This window comes from Schistocerca nitens, chromosome 9 (genome assembly GCF_023898315.1).
Source record: "Schistocerca nitens isolate TAMUIC-IGC-003100 chromosome 9, iqSchNite1.1, whole genome shotgun sequence".
In the NCBI taxonomy this organism is placed as follows: domain Eukaryota; kingdom Metazoa; phylum Arthropoda; class Insecta; order Orthoptera; family Acrididae; genus Schistocerca; species Schistocerca nitens.
In genome coordinates, this window is record NC_064622.1 from 208,790,424 (window position 1) to 208,811,765 (window position 21,342).

Consider the following 21,342-nt stretch of genomic DNA (forward strand, 5'->3'; position numbering starts at 1 on the left):
GCATCAGTTTGTGCGCTAGTTTTCTCATTTATCTGCCCTTGCGATTTTGGAATTGATTGGATGATATATTTCTGGAATTGTATAGTTGATTTCCGAAAGTTTGATGGTATGCTGCCAGTCCCATAATCCTACACACTAACGTGAATATTTGTTTTGTTATCTCTTTCACTCATGATTTTAGAAATTACAATGGAATGTTATCTACCCCTACTGTCTTATTTGTTCTCAAGTAAACCAGAGCGCTTTCGGATTCTAATACAGGATGTCCCATGTCTTCCGTTCCGTCTCCAGTTTCTTCTAACAAGTCATCAGACAAGTCCGCCTCCTCATAGAGACCATCAGGGTGCTCTTTCCATCTACACTGTTCTCTGTGTATAACACTGGAATTGCTTGTGCGGTATTAATATTACAACCGTTGCTTTTTCTACGTGCTGAGTCAGCCCGCCGTGCGACCATTTCTTTTTCGATTTCTTCACTTTCTTCCTGCAGTCATATCGGTCTAACCTCTACATCCTATTTAATTCATTCCTAAGTGATTTCCGTGTTCTTGTTATTTCCCTGAACATTTTTGTACTTCCTTCCTTCGTGGATCGAATATTTTTCTGTTATTCAAGGCTTTCTCGGAGTTACCTTCTTTGTACCTATGTTTCTATGTGCAACAACTGTGATTGCCCTTATTAGCGATGGCGACTCCTCTTCAATCTTCATCTTTCCTCAGTACCAAAGTATCCCAATTCCTTCTGGGCGATTCTTTTAAATTTCAATCTGCTCTTCATCATTACTAAACTGTCATCTAAATGTATGTCTAGGTACGCCTTACTCTGCAATACCTTATTTCGTAATCTCTGTCTGACCACAAGGTAATCCAGCTGGAGCCTTCCCATATCTTCGGGTCTTTTCCAACTACACTTCCTCCTTTTATGCTTCTCGAACATAGTATTCGTTACTACCACTTGAAATATGTTGCAGAGCTCAGTCTTTTCCTCTCTTATTACGACTGCCAAGCCCCCATAATTCATCTTCTACTCCTTCCTCTACAACCGCTTGATCAGTCCTCCATGGTTATTACATTTTCATTTCCCTTTACATACTGAATCATTACTTGCTGTTTAATATTCAGATGATAGCTATACTAACCTCATTTTCAGGTGCGCTGGATTATATAAGTGTGTATGACTACTTCCTTTAAATATACGAGTCATATTACGTTTTAGAATCATTTACTGGGGCATAAATATTATACTTACTAGATAGCTTGAACTTTCAGGGCCTTATTATCACTAGATTTGGAAGTATTTCACTGTTTTTTAACACATACGCAGCTTCCACACACACCTCCCCAACCGGAGAAATATCTGCGGGCGCCGACGCTCAGAGGTTGGTATATAAGTCCAAGGGAACTTTGCCAAATAGCTGGTTGGCCGAAGCATGCCGAATGTACTGTCATTTAAATTTTATATCCAGTTTAGGATTTTCAGTAAGTTCGTTTCCATACACTTCGTTCAAGATTCTGCAATGCATAAACCAAGGAATAAACGTAACCAGAATGAAATTTTTCACTCTGGAACGGTGTGTGCACTGATACGAAACTCCCTGATGACTCAGTCGGTAGACCATTTGCCCGCAAAAAGCAAAGGTACCGAGTTCTAGTCTCGGTCCGGCACAATGATTTTAATCTGCCAGGAATTTTGATATCGGTGCACACTGCGCTGCATCTGTGGCTAAGCCAAGCCTTCGCAATGTCCTGTCTTGTAGATGTGCTAATGTTGCAAGTTTCGTAGGATAGCTTGTGTGAAGTTTAAAAAGTATTAGATGAGTTACTGGCGGAAGTAAAGCTACGAGGACGAATCGTGCTTGGGTGGCTCAGTCTGTAGAGCACTTGCCCGTAAAAAGCAAAGCCCGAGCTTGAGTCTTGGTCCAACACACAGTCTTAATTTGATACATAACGTCTGTTTTAGTTGTTATGTATCAACTACACACTCAAAGAAGAAAGGTTTCCTTAAATTTTATTACCATTATTGTTTCAGAAGTTGTACATATCTTTTCTTTATTTGTGTTTTTTGAGCAGCTCCTGCTTTGGATAGATAGCACTACCTATCTACTGCTAGAAGACATCTTTAATATGTGGTGATATATAAAAACCTTCCTTGGGAATCCGTCTATTAGTGAAATCCGTATCTAAAATCCCTACAATAGCTGCTGTGACTATCTTTCGCATATAGACGGAAAAACAAATTGGGGGTTCCAGGGTACTGTAACAAGTAATATTTATAGACTGTGATCAAGCTTCGCAGCTCTCTGGAGATATGGCAGATGTTGCGTTACTGCCTTTCCCACCAGACATCACCTGCTCTCTGGATGACCAGTTCTCATCTCTCATCATTACCGAAGCATGTCACTCCAAATGCGAACTGATTATGGAACAGATAGTAATACAAAATACGTTACACACTTATCATCACTATAAGCAGTTCTTCGTGAATCAATTTGTTTCCTAGTGAAAACCCTATCAAAACCTCTACAGTAGCTCCTGGATTAGCCATTACATTCATACAGGGGTTATTTTTATAATATCAATAGATGAATCAAGAACTAAACTATTTCCATAAACCACATGAAGTAAAAACTTGCATTGCAACTTTGTTGTTTATACATCTCAAATACTTAATATTTTTACACCTGGCTGTAGGATTATCTGCATTACGAAAAACATAGGCCTTACATTAACAATACGTGAGACGGAACTCGAAAATTATTACTGCAAACGAAGAATTTGGCAGGTGGCACGACAAAAAAGTTTTAACGCTTCTCTCAGTCCGAGTTGTTGTTATGTATGTAAGGCGAAAGAAAATTATGGTCGTATTTTAAGGATTAAATATATTTACTACATAGGTAGGATTTGCTATATGTTCTATCGTAGTGGGTAGTTTGTTATTTTACTTCTTGAAGGTCACCACATTTGATTACCAAGTAGAATGTACTGGCTCATATGGTAAACTAATTTTGCTGTTGCAGGTTCGTCAAACAGTTAGAGAAGACAATGAGCTCAACTGCGATTATGCAATTCTGCTTCAGCGTTCTCAGCATATGTGTGACATTATTTCAAGCAACATATGTAAGATCTTAATTGTAAATTGTAGTAAACAGATCGTAACATTTCTATGCATGCACTTTTAGTGGTAAATAATATTTTTGCACGTAAAAAATGCGTTTCTTGTAAGTATTTACCTATACAGCAAGCTGCAGTGTTCAATGATTCTTTTCATTCAGCGATTCGTTTATTAACAAGGGCACCTGTGTCCTCATTATAGACAGAGGAAATAATTCTTTTTTGCCTCATTGATTGTGACACTTTCATTTTTCATGACTGTTTACAAAGATTTTGGTTCATCAGAATACTGTATTCAATGCGACTGATAAAAGGAGTGACGATGTAGAAAAAAATTTGAAACATACGTTTCAAACAGCCAACTAGCATTTATTTTTTACATTTAATAGTTAAGAATCAACTCATGTACATACTCCGTGTCTTATACTTGCTGATGGTGCCCAGTTTGGTTTTAATTAACGTCGCGTTTGATGTGTGAACATTCTGGAAGATGAACTTCCAGAAATTTTACCAAAATACTGAAAACTTTACTAAACGCAATAACTTTATGGAGACTATATATGTTGAAAACTGGCAATTAAAATTTAAGAAAAATACAGCTAATAAAATTATAAACAGCCGACCAGTTGCAATGGATAAAGAAATTCTTTACCTAGGTTTCGACTGTTTATAATTTTATTACGTGAAACCGTTGCTGTTGTGCAGCTATGTTTAAAATATTAAAAATACAGCTTTTGTTTTTCAAATCAAATCGTAATTTATAAAAGAAGTATGAGAGTTTGATGTGTTTCCATAACACATTTTAAGGATATTTCCTTAAAGAATTTATTTTTAGTGAATTTTCCAATGTTGCACAAATAAGCAGAGTAATCAGGATGTGATGAATAATAAATAATTGTCTTTAGGATTTCACATGAACTTTCACCATTTTGAATAATTACTCACATCTCAGTTTTTTATTGATGAAAAATACAGAATAAAATACATTATTAATTAATACAGTTATATACCCACCACTCTCTGTTGTAGTTTACTTATTGAAAACTGAGGGAATGGAATGATAAACTTAGAAAAAAATTACGGTTATGTGTAGTGAGTGACAAAAACTTGTACATTGATTATATTCAGGGAATATATATATATATATATATATATATATATATATATATATATATATATATGAGGTTTTTACACCAAGAGTGGGTGTAAATATATTTAGAATGTCTATTTGTTGTGTGTTTGTCTAGTATTTTAGACAACATAAATTTTCTGCCTGGTCTTGGTGTAATATTCACACACACACACACACACACACACACACACACACACACACACACACACACATATATATATATATATATATATATATATATATATATATATATATATATATATATATATATATATATCAGTTTAACTGATACACAGCAATAAAAAAACTTCCTCACTCCTTTGTAAAATTATTTTTGAGTTTATATATATGGAGTGTAAAACACCACACAGAAAAGAAGGAAGAAAGTCTTTTTACTTCTTAAACTCAAAAATAATTTTACAAAGGAGTGAGGAAGTTTTTTTATTGCAGTGTATCAGTTAAACTGGACAACATACACTATGTTTACACACAGAACGTGATCAATTATAGTGACAGAAATGTAACATTTCCAAAGGAGATTACAGAGTCGTTATCTGAAAAATAAAATCTTCGATAAAATTGCTTATAATTTATAAAGCACAAAAGAATTTCATTAGGTGTTTCTTGTTAACTTGGCTCGTTACATCATCTTGGATCTTTTAATTTCGCACACTAGCACAACTGGGCTAGTTCTGCCATCTTTGATTTTGTTTGGCTGGAGAAAGAGGGAGGCGAAGTGAGAGTGTATGACTTGAGGATACCACTGATAGAGAGTCTGCTGTCATCTTGTTGATGCCAAGCATTCAAGGTCTTTGTCTCCGCCCTTGCATCTAGGCAAACCACGCTAACATTTGCACTTTCCGTGGTTATTTAAGAGCAAAGCGTGTCAGAAGCCACATAGTTACACTACTGTTGAAGGTGAACAGTTTATGCAGGTAGATATAAGGCTCTTTGATAATTAGTTGATGTAGTCTCCCATCCCCATGCCCCCAACACCACCGTTTCCCAGAAATACACTTCACACATCTAACTCTCTACTTCCTACTGTTTAATTCAGAAATGATGTTGCTATTAAAATTATCCCAATGAAGTATCCTTTCATTCAAGTTGAAAATGCCACAGCTGTCATATATGTTAATTTGAAAACTATTTGATAGTCTTCAGCATCACCGACGGCGCTCTTCAATTCCTGTCTTGGGTACTGTTAACCATCAATTATTGGTTCCCAGAGAATGGTCTCCACACTTTTGATACTTATCCCCTCTGAACCTTTGTAAGTCTTCGCACACTCGGTACTCGCAAAGCAAGATTATTTTTAACTGGCTGTGACAATTGTATAGAAAGAAAAAAACACTGAGATCGAAACAAAAGGAAAGGAAGAAAACAAGATTAGGATTTAACGTTCGATCGGCGACGCGCTCATCAGAGCGAAAGACCGATCGAGGTCGCGCAATGCACACACATTCGCGAGGACAATGGAACAGATCCACGCTCGGCTTTTCCAGATTTATATTCTCTGTGATTTTCCTCAATCACTCCAGTGCAGTGATCATTTTTTTGAAAAGGATCGTCCGATTTCTTTACTCATCCTTGAAACATTCCGAGCACGTGCTCCGTCTTTAATGACCTGAATGTTGACAGAACGTTAAATCCTAATCTTCCTTCTACTTAGATTGCAAGTCCGGATTAGGAAACTGAAGCTGATAGGCCATCCCTTTCCCCTTGAGCTATTTAAGGATATCTTGTTGTTGTTATTGTTGTGATCTTCAGTCTTGAGACTGGTTTGATGCAGCTCTCCATGCTACTCTATCCTGTGCAAGCTTCTTCATCTCCCAGTACCTGCCGCAGCCTACATCCTTCTGAATCTGCCTAGTGTATTCATCTCGTGGTCTCCCTCTACGATTTTTACCCTCCACGCCGCCCTCCAGTACTAAATTGGTGATCCCTTGATGCCTCAGAACATGTCCTACTAACCGATCCCATCTTCTAGTCAAGTTGTGCCACAAACTCCTCTTCTCCCCAATTCTATTCAATACCTCCTCATTAGTTATGTGATCCACCCATCTAATCATCAGCATTCTTCTGTAGCACCACATGTCGAAAGCTTCTATTCTCTTCTTGTCCAAACTATTTATCGTCCATGTTTCACTTCCATACATGGCTACACTCCATACAAATACTTTCAGAAACGACTTCCTGACACTTAAATCAATACTCGATGTTAACAAATTTCTCTTCTTCAGAAACGCTTTCCTTGCCATTGCCAGTCTACATTTTATATCCTCTCTACTTTGACCATCATCAGTTATTTTGCTCCGCAAATAGCAGAACTCCTTTACCACTTTAAGTGTCTCATTTCGTAATCTACTTCCCTCAGCATCACCTGACTTAATTCAACTACATTCCATTATCCTCGTTTTGCTTTTGTTGATGTTCATCTTATACCATCCTTTCAAGACACTGTCTATTCCATTCAACTGCTCTTCCAAGTCCTTTGCCGTCTCTGATAGAATTACAATATCATCGGCCAACCTCAAAGTTCTTATTTCTTCTCCATGGATTTTAATACCTACTCCGAACTTTCCTTTTGTTTCCTTTACTGCTTGGTCAATATACAGATTGAATAGCATCGGGGAGAGGCTACAACTCTGTCTCACTCCCTTCCCAACCACTGCTCCCCTTTCATGCCCCTGAACTCTTATAACTGCCATCTGGTTTCTGTACAAATTGTAAATAGCCTTTCGCTCCCTGTATTTTACCCCTGCCATCTTTAGAATTTGAAAGAGAGTATTCCAGTCAACATTGTCGAAAACTTTCTCTAAGTCTACAAATGCTAGAAACATAGGTTTGCCTTTTCTTAATCTTTCTTCTAAGGTAAGTCGTAGGGTCAGTATTGCCTCACGTGTTCCAACATCTCTACGGAACCCAAACTGATCTTCCACGAGGTCGGCTTCTACCAGTTTTTCCATTCGTCTGTAAATAATTCGAGTTAGCATTTTGCAACTGTGACTTATTAAACTGATAGTTCGGTAATTTTAACATCTGTCAACACCTGCTTACTTTGGGATTGGAATTATTATATTCTTTTTGAAGTCTGAGGGAATTTCACCTGTCTCATACATCTTGCTCACCAGATGGTAGAGTTTTGTCAGGACTGGCTCTCCCAAGGCTGTCAGTAGTTCTAATGGAATGTTGTCTACTCCCGGGACTTTGTTTTGACTTAGGTCTTTCAGTGTTTTGTCAAACTCCTCACGCATATCATATCTCCCATTTCATCTTCATCTGCATCCTCTTCCATTTCCATAATATTGTCCCCAAGAACATCGCCCCTGTATAGACCCTCTATATACTCTTTCCACCTTTCTGCTTTCCCCTCTTTGCTTAGAACTGGGTTTCCACCTGAGCTCTTGATATTCATACAAGTGGTTCTCTTTTCTCCAAAGGTCTCTTTAATTTTCCTGTAGGCAGTATCTGTCTTACCCTTCGTTAGATAAGCCTCTACATCCTTACATTTGTCCTCTGGCCATCCCTGCTTACCCACTGTGCACTACCTGTCGATCTTGTTTTTGAGACGTTTGTATTCCTTTTTGCCTGCTTCATTTACTGCAATTCTGTATTTTCTCCTTTCATCAATTAAATTCAATATCTCTTCTGTTACCCAAGGATTTCTACTAGCCCTCGTCTTTTTACGACTTGATCCTCTGCTGCCTTCACTATTTCATCCCTCAAAGCTACCCATTCTTCCTCTACTGTATTTCTTTCCCCCATTTCTGTCAATTGTTCCCTCATGCACTCCCTGAAACTCTTTACAATCTCTGGCTCTTTCAGTTTATCCAGGTCCCATGTCCTTAAATTCCCACGTTTTTGTAGTTTCTTCAGTTTTAATCTACAGTTCATAACCAATAGATTGTGGTCGGAGTCCACGTCTGCCCCTGGTTCCTAAATCTCTGTCTTACCATTACATAATCTATCTGAAACCTTCTAGTATCTCCAGGATTCTTCCATGTATACAACCTTCTTTTATGATTCTTGAACCAAGTGTTAGCTATGATTAAATTATGCTCTGTGCAAAATTCTACCAGGTAGCTTCGTCTTTCATTTCTTAGCCCCAATCCATATCCACCTACTACGTTTCCTTCTCTTCCTCTTCCTACTGTCGAATTCCTGTCAGCCATGACTATTAAATTTTCGTCTCCCTTCACTACCTGAATAATTTCTTTTATTTCATCATACATTTCACCAATTTATTCATCAACTGCAGAGCTAGTTGGCATATAAACTTGTTCTACTGTAGTAGGTGTGCGCTTCGTGTCTATCTTGGCTACAATAATGCGTTCACTATGCTGTCTGTAGTAGCTTACCCTCACTCCTATTTTCCTATTCATCTTTAAAACTACTCCTGCATTACCCCTATTTGATTTTGTATTTATAACCCTGTATTCACCTGACCAAAAGTCTTGTTCCTCCTGCCACCGAACTTCACTAATTCCCACTATATCTAACTTTAACCTATCCATTTCCTTTTTAAATTTTCTAACCTACCTGCCCGATTAAGGGATCTGACATTCCACGCTCCGATCCGTAGAACGCCAGTTTTCTTTCTCCTGATAACGTCGTCCGCTTGAGTAGTCACCACCCGGAGATCCGAATGGGGGACTGTATTACGTCCGGAATATTTTACCCAAGAGGACGCCATCATCATTTAATCACACAGTAAATCTGTATGCCCTGGGGAAAAATTACGGCTTTAGTTTCCCCTTGCTTTCAGCCGTTCACAGTACCACGACAGCAAGGCCGTTTTGGTAAGTGTTACAAGGCCAGATCAGTCAATCATCCAGACTGTGGCCCCTGCAACTACTGAAAAGGCTGCTACCCCTCTTCAGGAACCACATGTTTGTCTGGCCTCTCAACAGATACCTCTCCGTTGTGGTTGCACCTATGGTACGGCTATCTGTATCGTTGAGACACGCAAGCCTCCCCATCAACGGCGAGGTCCATGGTTCATTGGGGGGGGGGGGGGGGGGAGGTATCATGGAAAATGTAAATTCGGATGACCAGAAGGAGATTTGAACCTCAGTCTACCCGAATGCGATCCAGAGCCCTACCCATGCGTCGTCTTACTCAGTGCCATCTGCATAAAGAAGAAAAATTTGATGTTACGTTCCGCAGACATTCTAAGGAAGGAATTTTAGCGTTTCGGATGATCCGGGAGAGAAATAGTGGAAGTTCGTTGCTGTAATTTGTTTGGGCAATTTTATGACCATCTAAATAAAAAACTGACCTTTTATTCTGTGCATAAAAAGGCTAGCGGTTAATCTGGATTTTAGGTAACATGCAGCTCACACATATCTTAGATGGAAGCAAAAGAATGTAAAATCTTGAGAGATAGCGGACAGGAAAGCTGTCGTTCATGAACCTAGTTTCAGGCAGTGACTGATGTAAAAGACACCATAAAAGATGAACTGCGAAACAGCACATTACATACTACTGCCTCCCGAGGCTGATCAGTCCCAGATTCAAGAAAGAATACGAGCAATATGCTGAAACTGCTAGCTGTTATACTCAACATAAAATGAAGATAAACACTCCGGAAATTGAGGTATTAGAGTTAGATAAGACTGTTCACTGGAAACCCACAAACACTAGCATTCGGAAGGTTCAGAATTGGATAGGTAATTAAATTTTATCATTTAGTGAGTACGATATTTGAAGACAACAAGTTCACTCATAGGTAGTTAAACCTGCTAACTGTGAATTACTTTAGCATCGAATCAAAGTGTCTTTTACTAAGGCTTTTGCCTCCAGTATGGCACTTTTTTAATGTGTGTTCTATAAGACAGGTAAAAGTGTCATACAACAATTAGAATCTACAGAAATGTTGATGTACTGGAGAATCGCCTGAATAATCAGGATCTTCAGAAAGAAAGAAATAATAATGTTCTGAAAGTATAAATAATGAAAGAGAACTCGACAGTAGTTAAACAAAGTAAAAGAAAAAGTCAAAACGTCTGCGCCATGTACAGCGGCATAATAAGTGGATAACGAACAGTTTTGAAGACAAAATTCGAAATGGAAGGGGCAGAGGCGGACCAACGGAACAGTTATTTGAGGACCTGAAGACGATACTAAGAATACTATTACGGTTCATAGCTTTTAATGTGAACTATGATTTGTTTCCACGACAGCTCATTCTGATGTCAGTTCAATACCCCTGCATTTAACTACGTAATGCTGGAAGATCGATTCTTACCTCATAATACGATCATAGGCAAAATTGTATTTTATCATTGTCCACATCTCAACTCGGATTGCAAAAACAGATATTATAGAAATACATTAAACCATTCACTGTTGTACAGTGCTTAATATAAGTTCATCTTATACTTTCTTGCCAAGTGAGCTTTTTTAGAAAAAATTAATTACACTTTTATCTTATTTATGTGTGTCTCACATACATGCTAATCTGATTCAGTAACTGTCGTTTTCGCCTTCTAACCGTTTATATTTGTGGCTACATAATTTATTTGTTACAGAGCACGGATTTCAGCTCAGCGCTAAAATGCGCCTGTTTTCTTCCTGTACCCACTGGTCAGATCTTCTTGTATTGCTGGGGAGCACACAACATTACCGAACAGGTGGGTACATCTTGGGGTTTGGAAACGGGAGCCCATGATGTTCAACAGCAGATGTTCATAAGTACAACAACAATCCTCTGTCGGTAGACTAGTTTCATGGGGTCCGTTTACAACATTAGGCGTGAAACTGCGGGCCACGGACAGCATGTGGCTCAATGAAGTGTTCGTGCAGTCTGCAGTTCTCCCATAGGGACACTCTCATGGGTTAATAAATGTTACTGATGAAACACGGAGAGTTTGTAGAGGGGGCGAAACAATGGAAAACGGTTTTTTCTTGTTTGTGCCCAGTTTCACGTTCACGGGGTAAATCACAGCCCAAATGATAATTTGGCATGTTAGGTTTAGATGGAATATCTTCCAAATGATAAAGTATAAAAAAATATTTTCATACAAGAGTTGATAGGCAATTAACATTCTTGAAAACCGTGTAATAACTTTTGCAATAATATTAAATTTTGCAAAATATCGCACCACCATTAAGTAGTTCCAGAAAATGAAAACATTTGTTACAACATAAATTGAACATGTATCCATATATCTTAAAGCTGATTTCTGCAATACCACTTTGTAAAATAAGCTTCACACAATTTCATGTCAGATTATTCTCAACGTACGTCGATAAAATATCTAATCATTCATTATTTTTCTAATTGTTTATTTAACTTGTATCTGGTTTACATTGTAAATAATGACTTTACATTTTACATTCCTTTTTTTTGTTTTTAATTTACCATTGCATATATGTGTATTTGTTAAACGAAAATAATAAGTAACCCTTTATTACAATACAAAATCATTACAATAAGGATGATGTGAAAAGAAATGGTTAAAGCATAACGTTTTCTACTCAATGCACATAAAATTAACCTAATTTCTTCACAAGGGCGCCCATTTCTGGGGGTAAGCTGAGGCTGTAGATACCCCTAGTTCTCAAGAAAAAGAAAAAAAAAGGTGTATTCAGTTATTTTTCTTTCAAGTGAATGATTTAAAAGTCGGTATTCCTCAGGTTTTTAAAGAGGCCACAACTGGAATTTCTTTGTGACTATCTACAAGTCGGCAAATCGTAGTTAGTCTCCCCAAACACTGAAAATACTCCATATTCGCAGGTCTAGCACCGATGGGCGCCCTTGCGACTTGGTGCTCCAACACTTAAAATATAACGGAAGTGATCTTTGTTGGGTACATTTCTAATAATAAAAAAACAAATGGTGTGATTGAGTACTTAAATTTCCACAAATAAAATGTTATTCAATAGGCTACAATATTTATTATTTATGTCACTAACTGGTTTTCTGCTGTTACACAATCATCAAGTACAGAGATAAGCATGTGGTGTAGTGAAAGCTGACTGAACAAGGTAATTTTTTTAACACAATGAGAGAAATTGTAGTAACTGAAATAATGGAAAATGGAGCATGTGAGTAAGAGGGGTAATTTAGAACATGGCCGTGATGGGATTATGATTCGAATCTGCAGTTGTAAGTAGCAAGTAAGGCAACTGAGTCTGGTCATTCAGTACTAAACTTAGGCTGATGAACATAAGTATATTAATTTTCATTATTTCAAAATAGTTGAGCTTCCTTGCTTTGTGAAAGGGCTGTAATACTTTATGTTTTACCTTGTAACTAAAGACTCCTTTAAGCAGGTGATACAAGTTTTCCTAAACGTGGAATTGTGCACAGTTTATTGCATTCTTGAGGTTTTGGTTCGAGAACAAGGTAAAGAAAAGAGCCCACATCTTGTTTCTGCTAGGTGTACATTATGGGATCCACAAAGGTGGGTGGGTAGCCATTGTTTGAAGTTGTTTGTTCGATATATTACATTTGTTGCTATTTACATTAGTTGTTGAGAAAAAACCTACAACTAATGTAAACAACAACATTCAAAATATGAATGTTAACTGCCATCTGAAATGTTGGTTAAAAACCGATAGTTCGTGTAAACAAATAGCATTGTTAACGATCACTGGATGCTTTTTTTTCTTCTTTGCAAGAATCAACTTGCAAAAACTTTCTTCTTGGCACTTAGATCCTGTTATTTTACTGGTATGATATTTAGAACGTTCTTAATAACGTATTATTTCCTGATGTGTTTCATTATTTTTTTGCAGTGGAGGGGTTAGCGGGACAAATCTGGGGCATCAGGATATCTTCGCTTTTTTTGATATACAAATCAGTTATGTACAAACAGAAATAAAATGTTTTTTCATTCTCCTAACAAATGTAAGATTTGACACAATGTTCACAATTTCCCCTTTTCATAAGGATTCGTGAGCACACGATCATGTTCAAATGTGGTACATATTTTTAACAAGGAATATGAAATTAAATTAATATTAGAAAAAGGCTGAAACTGAAATTTCGAGGAACCGAGTCAAAGAAATACTTTTGACCTGCCAAACAAGATGAGATCTGCAGAGAAATAGAATTTGATGAAGATGACATTATTTCGGAGAGCTGAGGAAGTAGTCAAAGATAACAAAAAAGTGAAGAGTAAAAATAACGAACCTACACAAGTCATTGAGGACAGAAAAGTATTGAGGATGAGAGTATTAGAGGAAACTCAGAAGTACCGCAAGTTATCGGCGTTGATACAGAGGAGCTGCCGAAGGCACAAAAATAATTGCATCAATGAAACATGCGGAAGAATTGAGAAACTCTGGGAACGCAATGAGACCACATGCATGTTCAATGAAATGAACAAAGTAACAAGATGCTTCAACCAAGAACATACGTTGCAGAAGACGAAGATGACACGTCTGTAACAAACACAGAATTAGCTGCTGATAGGTGGAGAATGTAAAAAGTTGTACACGAATAAAAATGGAAAAGTTGGCCGAGAAAAACATTCCAGTAGAGAAGGAATCTAACATCTTAAAAGAAGAAGTCAGAAAAGCTATAACTAAACAAAAAATAACAAGCTACGTGGAAATACCTTATTACTGCTGAAATGATCAATATATCTGGAGATTTTGATTTGAAAATCTAGCGTGAAATATATAACAGCATATGGAATAACAGAACATGGATAGAGGACTGAGCCATGTGAGTAATGATTCTCTTTCATAAGAAAGGAAACGAACAGCTTTGTGAGAACCATTCCATTAATTTCACATGCCAACAAAATTTTCTAAATGTCATCCATGAATGCCTGAGAACATACTTATTTAACTAAATATCACCAGAGCAAGCTGGGTTTATACATAATAAAGGAACATGAAAACAGATTCCCGGTGTCAAACAGCTAAACGAAAAGTGTGGGGAATTTAGTACCCCATCAGCTCTTCGTTTCTCGGACTAGAGCAAGGTCTTCGAATGTGTTCGATGGAAAGAACTTTGGAGCATCCTAGCAGAAACGGGTGTTCCTGATCATCTTATTATTCTTATCAGAAATCTGTTTTCTGATAGTAAGTAGTAATCAGACTAGATAAAACTATTTCAGATCGATTTGCACCATGTAAAGGAGTTAGGCAGAGGTGCATTCTATAGCCAGTTCTATTTGCCATCTACGGAGAACATGTTATGAGAGAAGGTCTTCGTGGCTGGACTGGTCGGATCCGAATTGGAGAATGAAGAATCAGTAATTAAAATTTTTCTAGTGGCACCGCACTGCGCACAGTGTCACAAGTGGAAATGAAGAAATTACTGGATAGACTTAAGAGAGAAACCAAGAACTTTGGATTGTCAGTTAATAAGAAAAAGCCCAAGATGACGATTACTGATAGAGGTGAGTGACTACCACCTACTATCAGAATGTGAAGAAGTCGATCGTTTTGTCTACCTAGATCCTGTGGTTGAGAAAGACAATGGCTCTACACAGGGAACACGACGTAAGATTGTTCTGGGTAGATATGCTGTATCGAAGCTGGCATTAACACGGAAAGACTAAGCCCTAACCAGACTTACTAAATTGAGAGTGCTGAAATGTTTGGTGTTTCCAGTTAGGGTGCTGAAACAGACAATAACTGAAGGGAACCGCAAAACAATTGATTCTTTTGAGATTTGAACATGTAGAGGACTGCTGAGAATATCGTGGATGGACAAACGGATCAAGAAATCAATCCTTCAAGAACTCAGGGCGGAGAAAATGTTGTCCAGTATTGGTAATCCTGCAGTTCTTTGGGCACATAATTCGACGATAGGAGGATTTGGATGAGATGATCATCTAAGGCAAAGTCGAAGGGAAAAGATTACAGGGAAGACCACCGAGACGATAGATGTACCAAATAAAGGAGAAGGCAGCTATGAAGGGTGCTAGGAAAGTTTTACAATATCACGCAAAAATATGTCGCAGGAGGCTGATTGTCGCTGTGTTCTGAGAATAGTTCGTAATTGCACTGTAGCCGCTGTGCCAGACCTGTGGGCGATGTCGTTTACTATCAGTGTTAGTTTGAAGTGTTTGCTAAAGCATCGTGGTCACGAAGTGAGATTCGGGCAGTTTTGCGGTACAACTTGGCGCGTGGTTTAAGCAAAGGTAAGTGCTTTGAAGAAATGAATCTTGCACTCTGTGATGTGTGTCCACGTCGTACTGCTATATTCAGGTGGTACAGAGATTTCAGAAGAGGACGGGAAGGCCACGACCATGTGTTACGGAGGAAAACATTGATGCTGTGAGGAAAATGTTAGGCGAAGACAAAAAAATGGTTCAAATGGCTCTGAGCACTATGGGACTTTAATTCCTGAGGTCATCAGTCCCCTAGAACTTAGAACTACTTAAACCTAACTAACCTAAAGATATCACACATCCATGCCCGAGGCAGGATTCGAACCTGCAACCGTAGCGGTCGCGCGGTTCCAGACTGTAGCGCCAAGAACCGCTCGGTCACTCCGGCCGGCTAGGGGAAGACACGCGAGTGACCTATAAGCAGACAGAGGATACGCTAGGGCTAAATGCATCAGCAATTCGTTCAATTTTGCACTATCATTTGCAAGTAAAGAAACTTTGTCTCTGGGTGCCGCATAGACCGATGGAAGAGCAGATGTCACGACGTGTGACTTGGTGCTGGGAGATGTTAAAGAAGTTTTCTGAGGGACAATCTCAGTATGTGAATAACATCGTGACAGATGACGAGATTTTTCTGTACTATTGTGACTTGCCGACTGAGACTAAAGAAAAACTTTGGGTCTCTGAAGACGACGACAAACCCGGAGCTGTCAGAAAATCCCGACCAGTAAAGAAGAAAAACAAAGCTGTTTATTTTCTTTTTTCTTTTTGTTTTTCAAATCGAATGGAATTGTGGAACGTGGTGTTTTGGACACACAGAAGACGGTCACAGCTAAGTGGTACATTGGGCTGTCCCTGCCCAGTCTTCCAGTCTGTGAAGAAACTTCCAGCGAAGTCAAGGATGGATACTTGATTCCTTAAACACGACAACGCTCCAGCTCACCACGCCAAAGCATGCACCAAGTACTTGCATGGTATAAGACTGAAACGTCTTGAGCACCCTGCTTACCGTCCAGACCTTGCTCGTTGTGACTTTGCTCTGTTCCCACATGTGAAAATGAAGCTGAAAGGAGTCCAATACCATATTCTTCTATTTTGTAACTTACAGTAAGCGTCCTAAGTATATTTTCAATTTAAATGAAGGAGAATTCTTTAAGCTGCTTTTTAATAGATCGAGGATTCAAGTTATGCAATAAGGTACGTTTGTAAATTTTGCACTGTCTTTCAGAACACATAAGCACGAATAAAGATGTACGATTTACAGTATTCTGTGAAGATGTTTCTTACCTTTGCTTTTTATCTTTCGTTTTTAAAGCTTAATACACAATTAAATGTGCTACACTGACGAGTCTTAAATTGTTAATTTTTATTAATTGTTTTGTTTTGTCTTATGATAGAGCAATCTCTTTTACACTGCTTTGATGTATTAGACCATGACTTATTTACATGTCGCGTTACTACATGAAATGTGTTTCCCACGATATTCTTGCATGTTGCGTTTGTTTTACTACACTACTGACAAAATGCATTTTGGGGCAACAGATGTGTGTGAGTTCAGAATATTTTGTTGTTATTTGTACAACCATTGAGCGCAGAATTTGTAATACAACACTTGCATGTTTTTATTGTTGATATCAGTTTTCCAGTCCAACACGTACCTGAAGATGATCTCTAGTGCAGTCGGTAATAAGTGATTTTGATGCAGATGTTGTTTGTTTATTCATTATAACAGAAGAGATCGTGATTTTTAAGACGTGGCGTCAATCATGAAAAACCCATTACGAAAAAAAGATCTACGTGCATTCCAGCACAATTTCGCCATATCTACTCAGTTAGTGAACTGGATGTGCTCTTGGGTTGGGTTGTTTGGGGGAGGAGACCAGACAGTGAGGTCATCAGTCTCACCGGATTAGGGAAGGACGGGGAAGGAAGTCGGCCGTGCACTTTCAAAGGAACCATCCCGGTAGCCGGCCGAAGTGGCCGTGCGGTTAAAGGCGCTGCAGTCTGGAACCGCAAAACCGCTACGGTCGCAGGTTCGAATCCTGCCTCGGGCATGGTTGTTTGTGATGTCCTTAGGTTAGTTAGGTTTAACTAGTTCTAAGTTCTAGGGGACTAATGACCTCAGCAGTTGAGTCCCATAGTGCTCAGAGCCATTTTTTGAACCATCCCGGCATTTCCTGGAGCGATTTAGGGAAATCACCGAAAACCTAAATCAAGATGGTCGGACACGGGGTTGAACCGTCGTCCTCCCTAATGCGAGTCCAGTCGTGCTGTTGCGTAATATCTACATCTACATGGATATTCTGTAAACCACATTTAAGTTCCTGGCAGAGGTTCATTGAACCACCTTCACAGTTCCCCATTATTCCAATCTCGTATAGCACGCGGAAAGAATGAACACTTGTATCTTTCCGTACGGGCTCTGATTCCCCTTATTTTATCTTGGTGATCGTTCCTCCCTATGTATGTCTGTGTCAATAAAATATTTTCGCATTCGGAGGAGAAAGTTGGTGATTGGAATTTCGTGAGAAGATTCAGTCGCAAACGAAAAACGCCTTTCTTTTAATGATGTCCAGCCCAAATACTGAATCATTTCTGTGACACTCTTTCCCATATTTCGCGATAATACGTGTTGCCTTTCTTTGAACTTTTTCGATGTACTCTGTCAGTCCTATCTGGTAAGGATCCCACACCGAGCAGCAGTATTCTAAAAGAGGACGGACAAGCGTAGTATAGGCAGTCTCCTTAGTAGGTCTGTTACATTTTCTAAGTGTCTTGCCAATAAGACGCAGTCTTTGGTTAGCCTTCCCAACAACATTTTCTATGTGTTCCTTCCAATTTAAGTTGTTCGTTATTGTAATACCTAGGTATTTAGTTGAATTTACGGCTTTTAGATTAGACTGATTTATCGTCTTACAGAAGTTTAACGAGTTCCTTTTAGCACTAATGATGATGACCTCACACTTTTCGTTATTTAGGGTCAACTGCCACTTTTCGCACCATTCAGATATCTTTTCTAAATCGTTTTGCAGTTTTTTTTGATCTTCTGATGACTTTATTAGTCGATAAACGACAGCGACATCCGCAAAGAACCGAAGACGGCGGCTCAGATTGTCTCCAAAATAGTTTATATTCATAAGGAACAGCAAAGGGCCTATAACACTACCTTGGGGAACGCCAGAAATCACTGACTTTCCGTCAGTTACTACGAACTGTGACCTCTCTGACAGGAAATGACAAATCCAGTCACATAACTGAGACGATATTCAATAAGCACGTAATTTCACTACGAGCCGCTTGTGTGGTACAGTGTCAAAAGCATCCCGGAAATCCAGAAATACAGAATCGATCTGAAATCCCTTGTCAATAGTACTCAACACTTCAAGTGAATAAAGAGATAGTTGTGTTTCACAGGAACAATGTTTACTAAACCCATGTTGACTGTGTGTCAATAGACCGTTTTCTTCGAGGTAATTCATAATGTTCGAACACAATATATGTTCTAAAATCGTGTTGCATATTGACGTTAACGATATAGGCCTGTAATTTTGTGGATTTCTCCTAATACCTTTCTTGAATATTGGTGTGACCTGTGCAACCTTCCAGTCTTTGGATACGGATCTTTCGTCTAGCGAACGATTGTATATGATTGTTAAGTATGGAGCTAATGCATCAGCATACTCCGAAAGGAACCTAATTGGTATACAGTCTGGACCAGAAGTCTTGCTTTTATTAAGTGATTTAAGTTGCTTCACTACTCCGAGGATATTTATTTCTGCGTTAGTCATGTTGGGAGCTGTTCTCCGTTCGAGTTCTGGAATATTTACTTCGTCTTCTTTTGTGAAGGCATTTCGGAAGGCTGTGTTTAGTAACTCTGCTTCGACAGCACTGTCTGCGATAGTATCTCCATTGCTATCGTGCAGAGAAGGCATTGATTGTTTATTGCTGCTAACATACTTCACATACGACCAGAACCTCTTTGGACTTTCTGCCAGATTTCGAGACGAAGTTTCGCTGTGGAAACTGTTATAGGCATCTCGCACTGAAGTCCGCGCAAAATTTCAAGCTTCTGTAAAAGATCGCCAATCTTCGGAATTTTGCGTCTGTTAGGATTTGGCTTGTTTTTTCCGTTGTTTCTGCATCAATGTTCTAACCCGTTTTGTGTACCAAGGAGGATCAGCTCCGTCGTTTGTTAATTTATTTGGTATAAATCTCTCAATTGATGCCGATACTATTTCCTTGAATTTAAGCCACATCTGGTCTACACTTATATTATTAATTTGAAATGAGTGGAGATTGTCTCTCAGGAAGGTGTAAAGTGAATTTTTGTCTGCTTTTTTGAATAGGTATATTTTTCGCTTATTTTTCGAGGATTTGGGGATTACAGTATTCAGTCTCGCTACGACAACCGTGTGTTCACTAATCCCTGAATCGGTTTTGATGCTCGTTATTAACTCAGGATCATTTGTTGCTTAGAGGTCAAGTGTGTTTTGACAACCGTAGTCTAAGATTCACCCAGTGTGCATTATTGCCACTGACATACAAAACAAATGTAGTAGTCCCTCCTCAACCCATAATGATCCTTCTGGGTGAAGAACCATTGGATTGTCACTGTCCAGAAAGATGTTCGCTTTCTCGTGTCTCAGTCCCCCTCCGACGCCTGTAGAGACACACAATATCGAAACAGAATTCCAATAAAGTTATTTACAATTATGTTTCATTTTAGAAGATAATAATATTGAAGTAACAAACTATCGCACATTCTCGCTGTGGTGATTCATATGCTCTTATGCAAAGTTAAAAATGTTCTTCGACATCTTGTATCGTCAGTGTTACGTAAGTGCCGAACGAGACACGGTGATGTAGTGCATTCTGTGATTTTACCACAGCTTACTATGTTACAAAGCATCAATTCAATTTGAATTCTGGAAATCTGAAATCCGTAGAAATTTGCTGCCTGCTACAGTAGTTGCATGAGAACATGAAAGTAAACGAAATAGGTGTGAGGAAGTGGTATGAAATATTCAGCAGTCGTTGAACAAATCTCTGCAACGAAATTTCATTGCACGTATGATTTGAAAAATAAAGTGGAAAACAAAGTCATGCTCGACATATTTCCATGAAACTGGAGGAGTTCTCAGACTAGAAATGGTTTGGAAGTGATAACGAGGTGAAGAATGCAGCGACAAAGTGTCTTAATTTAATGGTGGCAGTTAACTAGTATGCAAAAATTAAGAACTCCTGGACAGATAGGACAAATGATTCAGCATCCCAAGTAATTATGTGGGGATATACATTACGCTTCAGTTGTTCAGGTGACATGTTTTTTGTCAATAAAGTTTTGCGTATCTGCTACTTTTAATGTTTCATAACAAGATTTTTAAGATTAGATTAACCAAATTTCATCATTTCAAGTGAATCACTTCATACGTTTATGGTATTCACAGTTGTAAAGCAATGACTTTCGAAAAATATGTTAAGTGGCGTAGGACGTCAAACGGGCCGTCTTGGAGCAGGAGAGACACCACAGGACATTTTAATTTCCACTCTCTATACTTTTACGAATAAATTCATAAAACTTTGTCAGCATGACCCGGAAGGATTCAGGATTGACAATCATAGCAGTGGAAGTTCGAAACAATAACAAAATAAATTTTTTTTACATGTGGAAGTTCATCATTATTTCACTTCTATTGGCTGCGTTTGTTGCTATAGGTACACGTTTCTTCATAAGTAAGAGAGATTCTTCGATGAATTTTGCACAGCATACAAACGACACTTACAGGTGTATGAAACTCTAGAAATTATTTAATTTATGAAAAAATGAATGTTCTGTTACATTTTATACTTCATGTTTAGAAAGAAACTCAAATTTTATAGTTAATTATCTCAATTTTTACAACTGTTTTTAAGAGATTTGGAAAATTCTAGAGTTTCATTCACCTGTAAGTATGGTTTGGTTGCTGTGCAAAATTCATCGAAGAATCTCCTTACTTATGAATAAAAGTGTACCTATAGCAACA

At 38.3% G+C, this 21,342-nt stretch overlaps 1 protein-coding gene across 1 annotated transcript in view; it reads left to right on the forward strand.

Moving 5' to 3' along the window:
- Window positions 1-21,342, forward strand: part of LOC126204102 (odorant receptor Or2-like) — an 83,086-nt gene that overhangs the window by 44,558 nt on the left and 17,186 nt on the right. Inside the window, exons 2-3 of the mRNA XM_049938519.1 lie at window positions 3,016-3,115; window positions 10,775-10,876. Coding sequence (XP_049794476.1) covers window positions 3,016-3,115; window positions 10,775-10,876 — 202 coding nt within the window. The remainder of the gene's footprint in view (window positions 1-3,015; window positions 3,116-10,774; window positions 10,877-21,342) is intronic.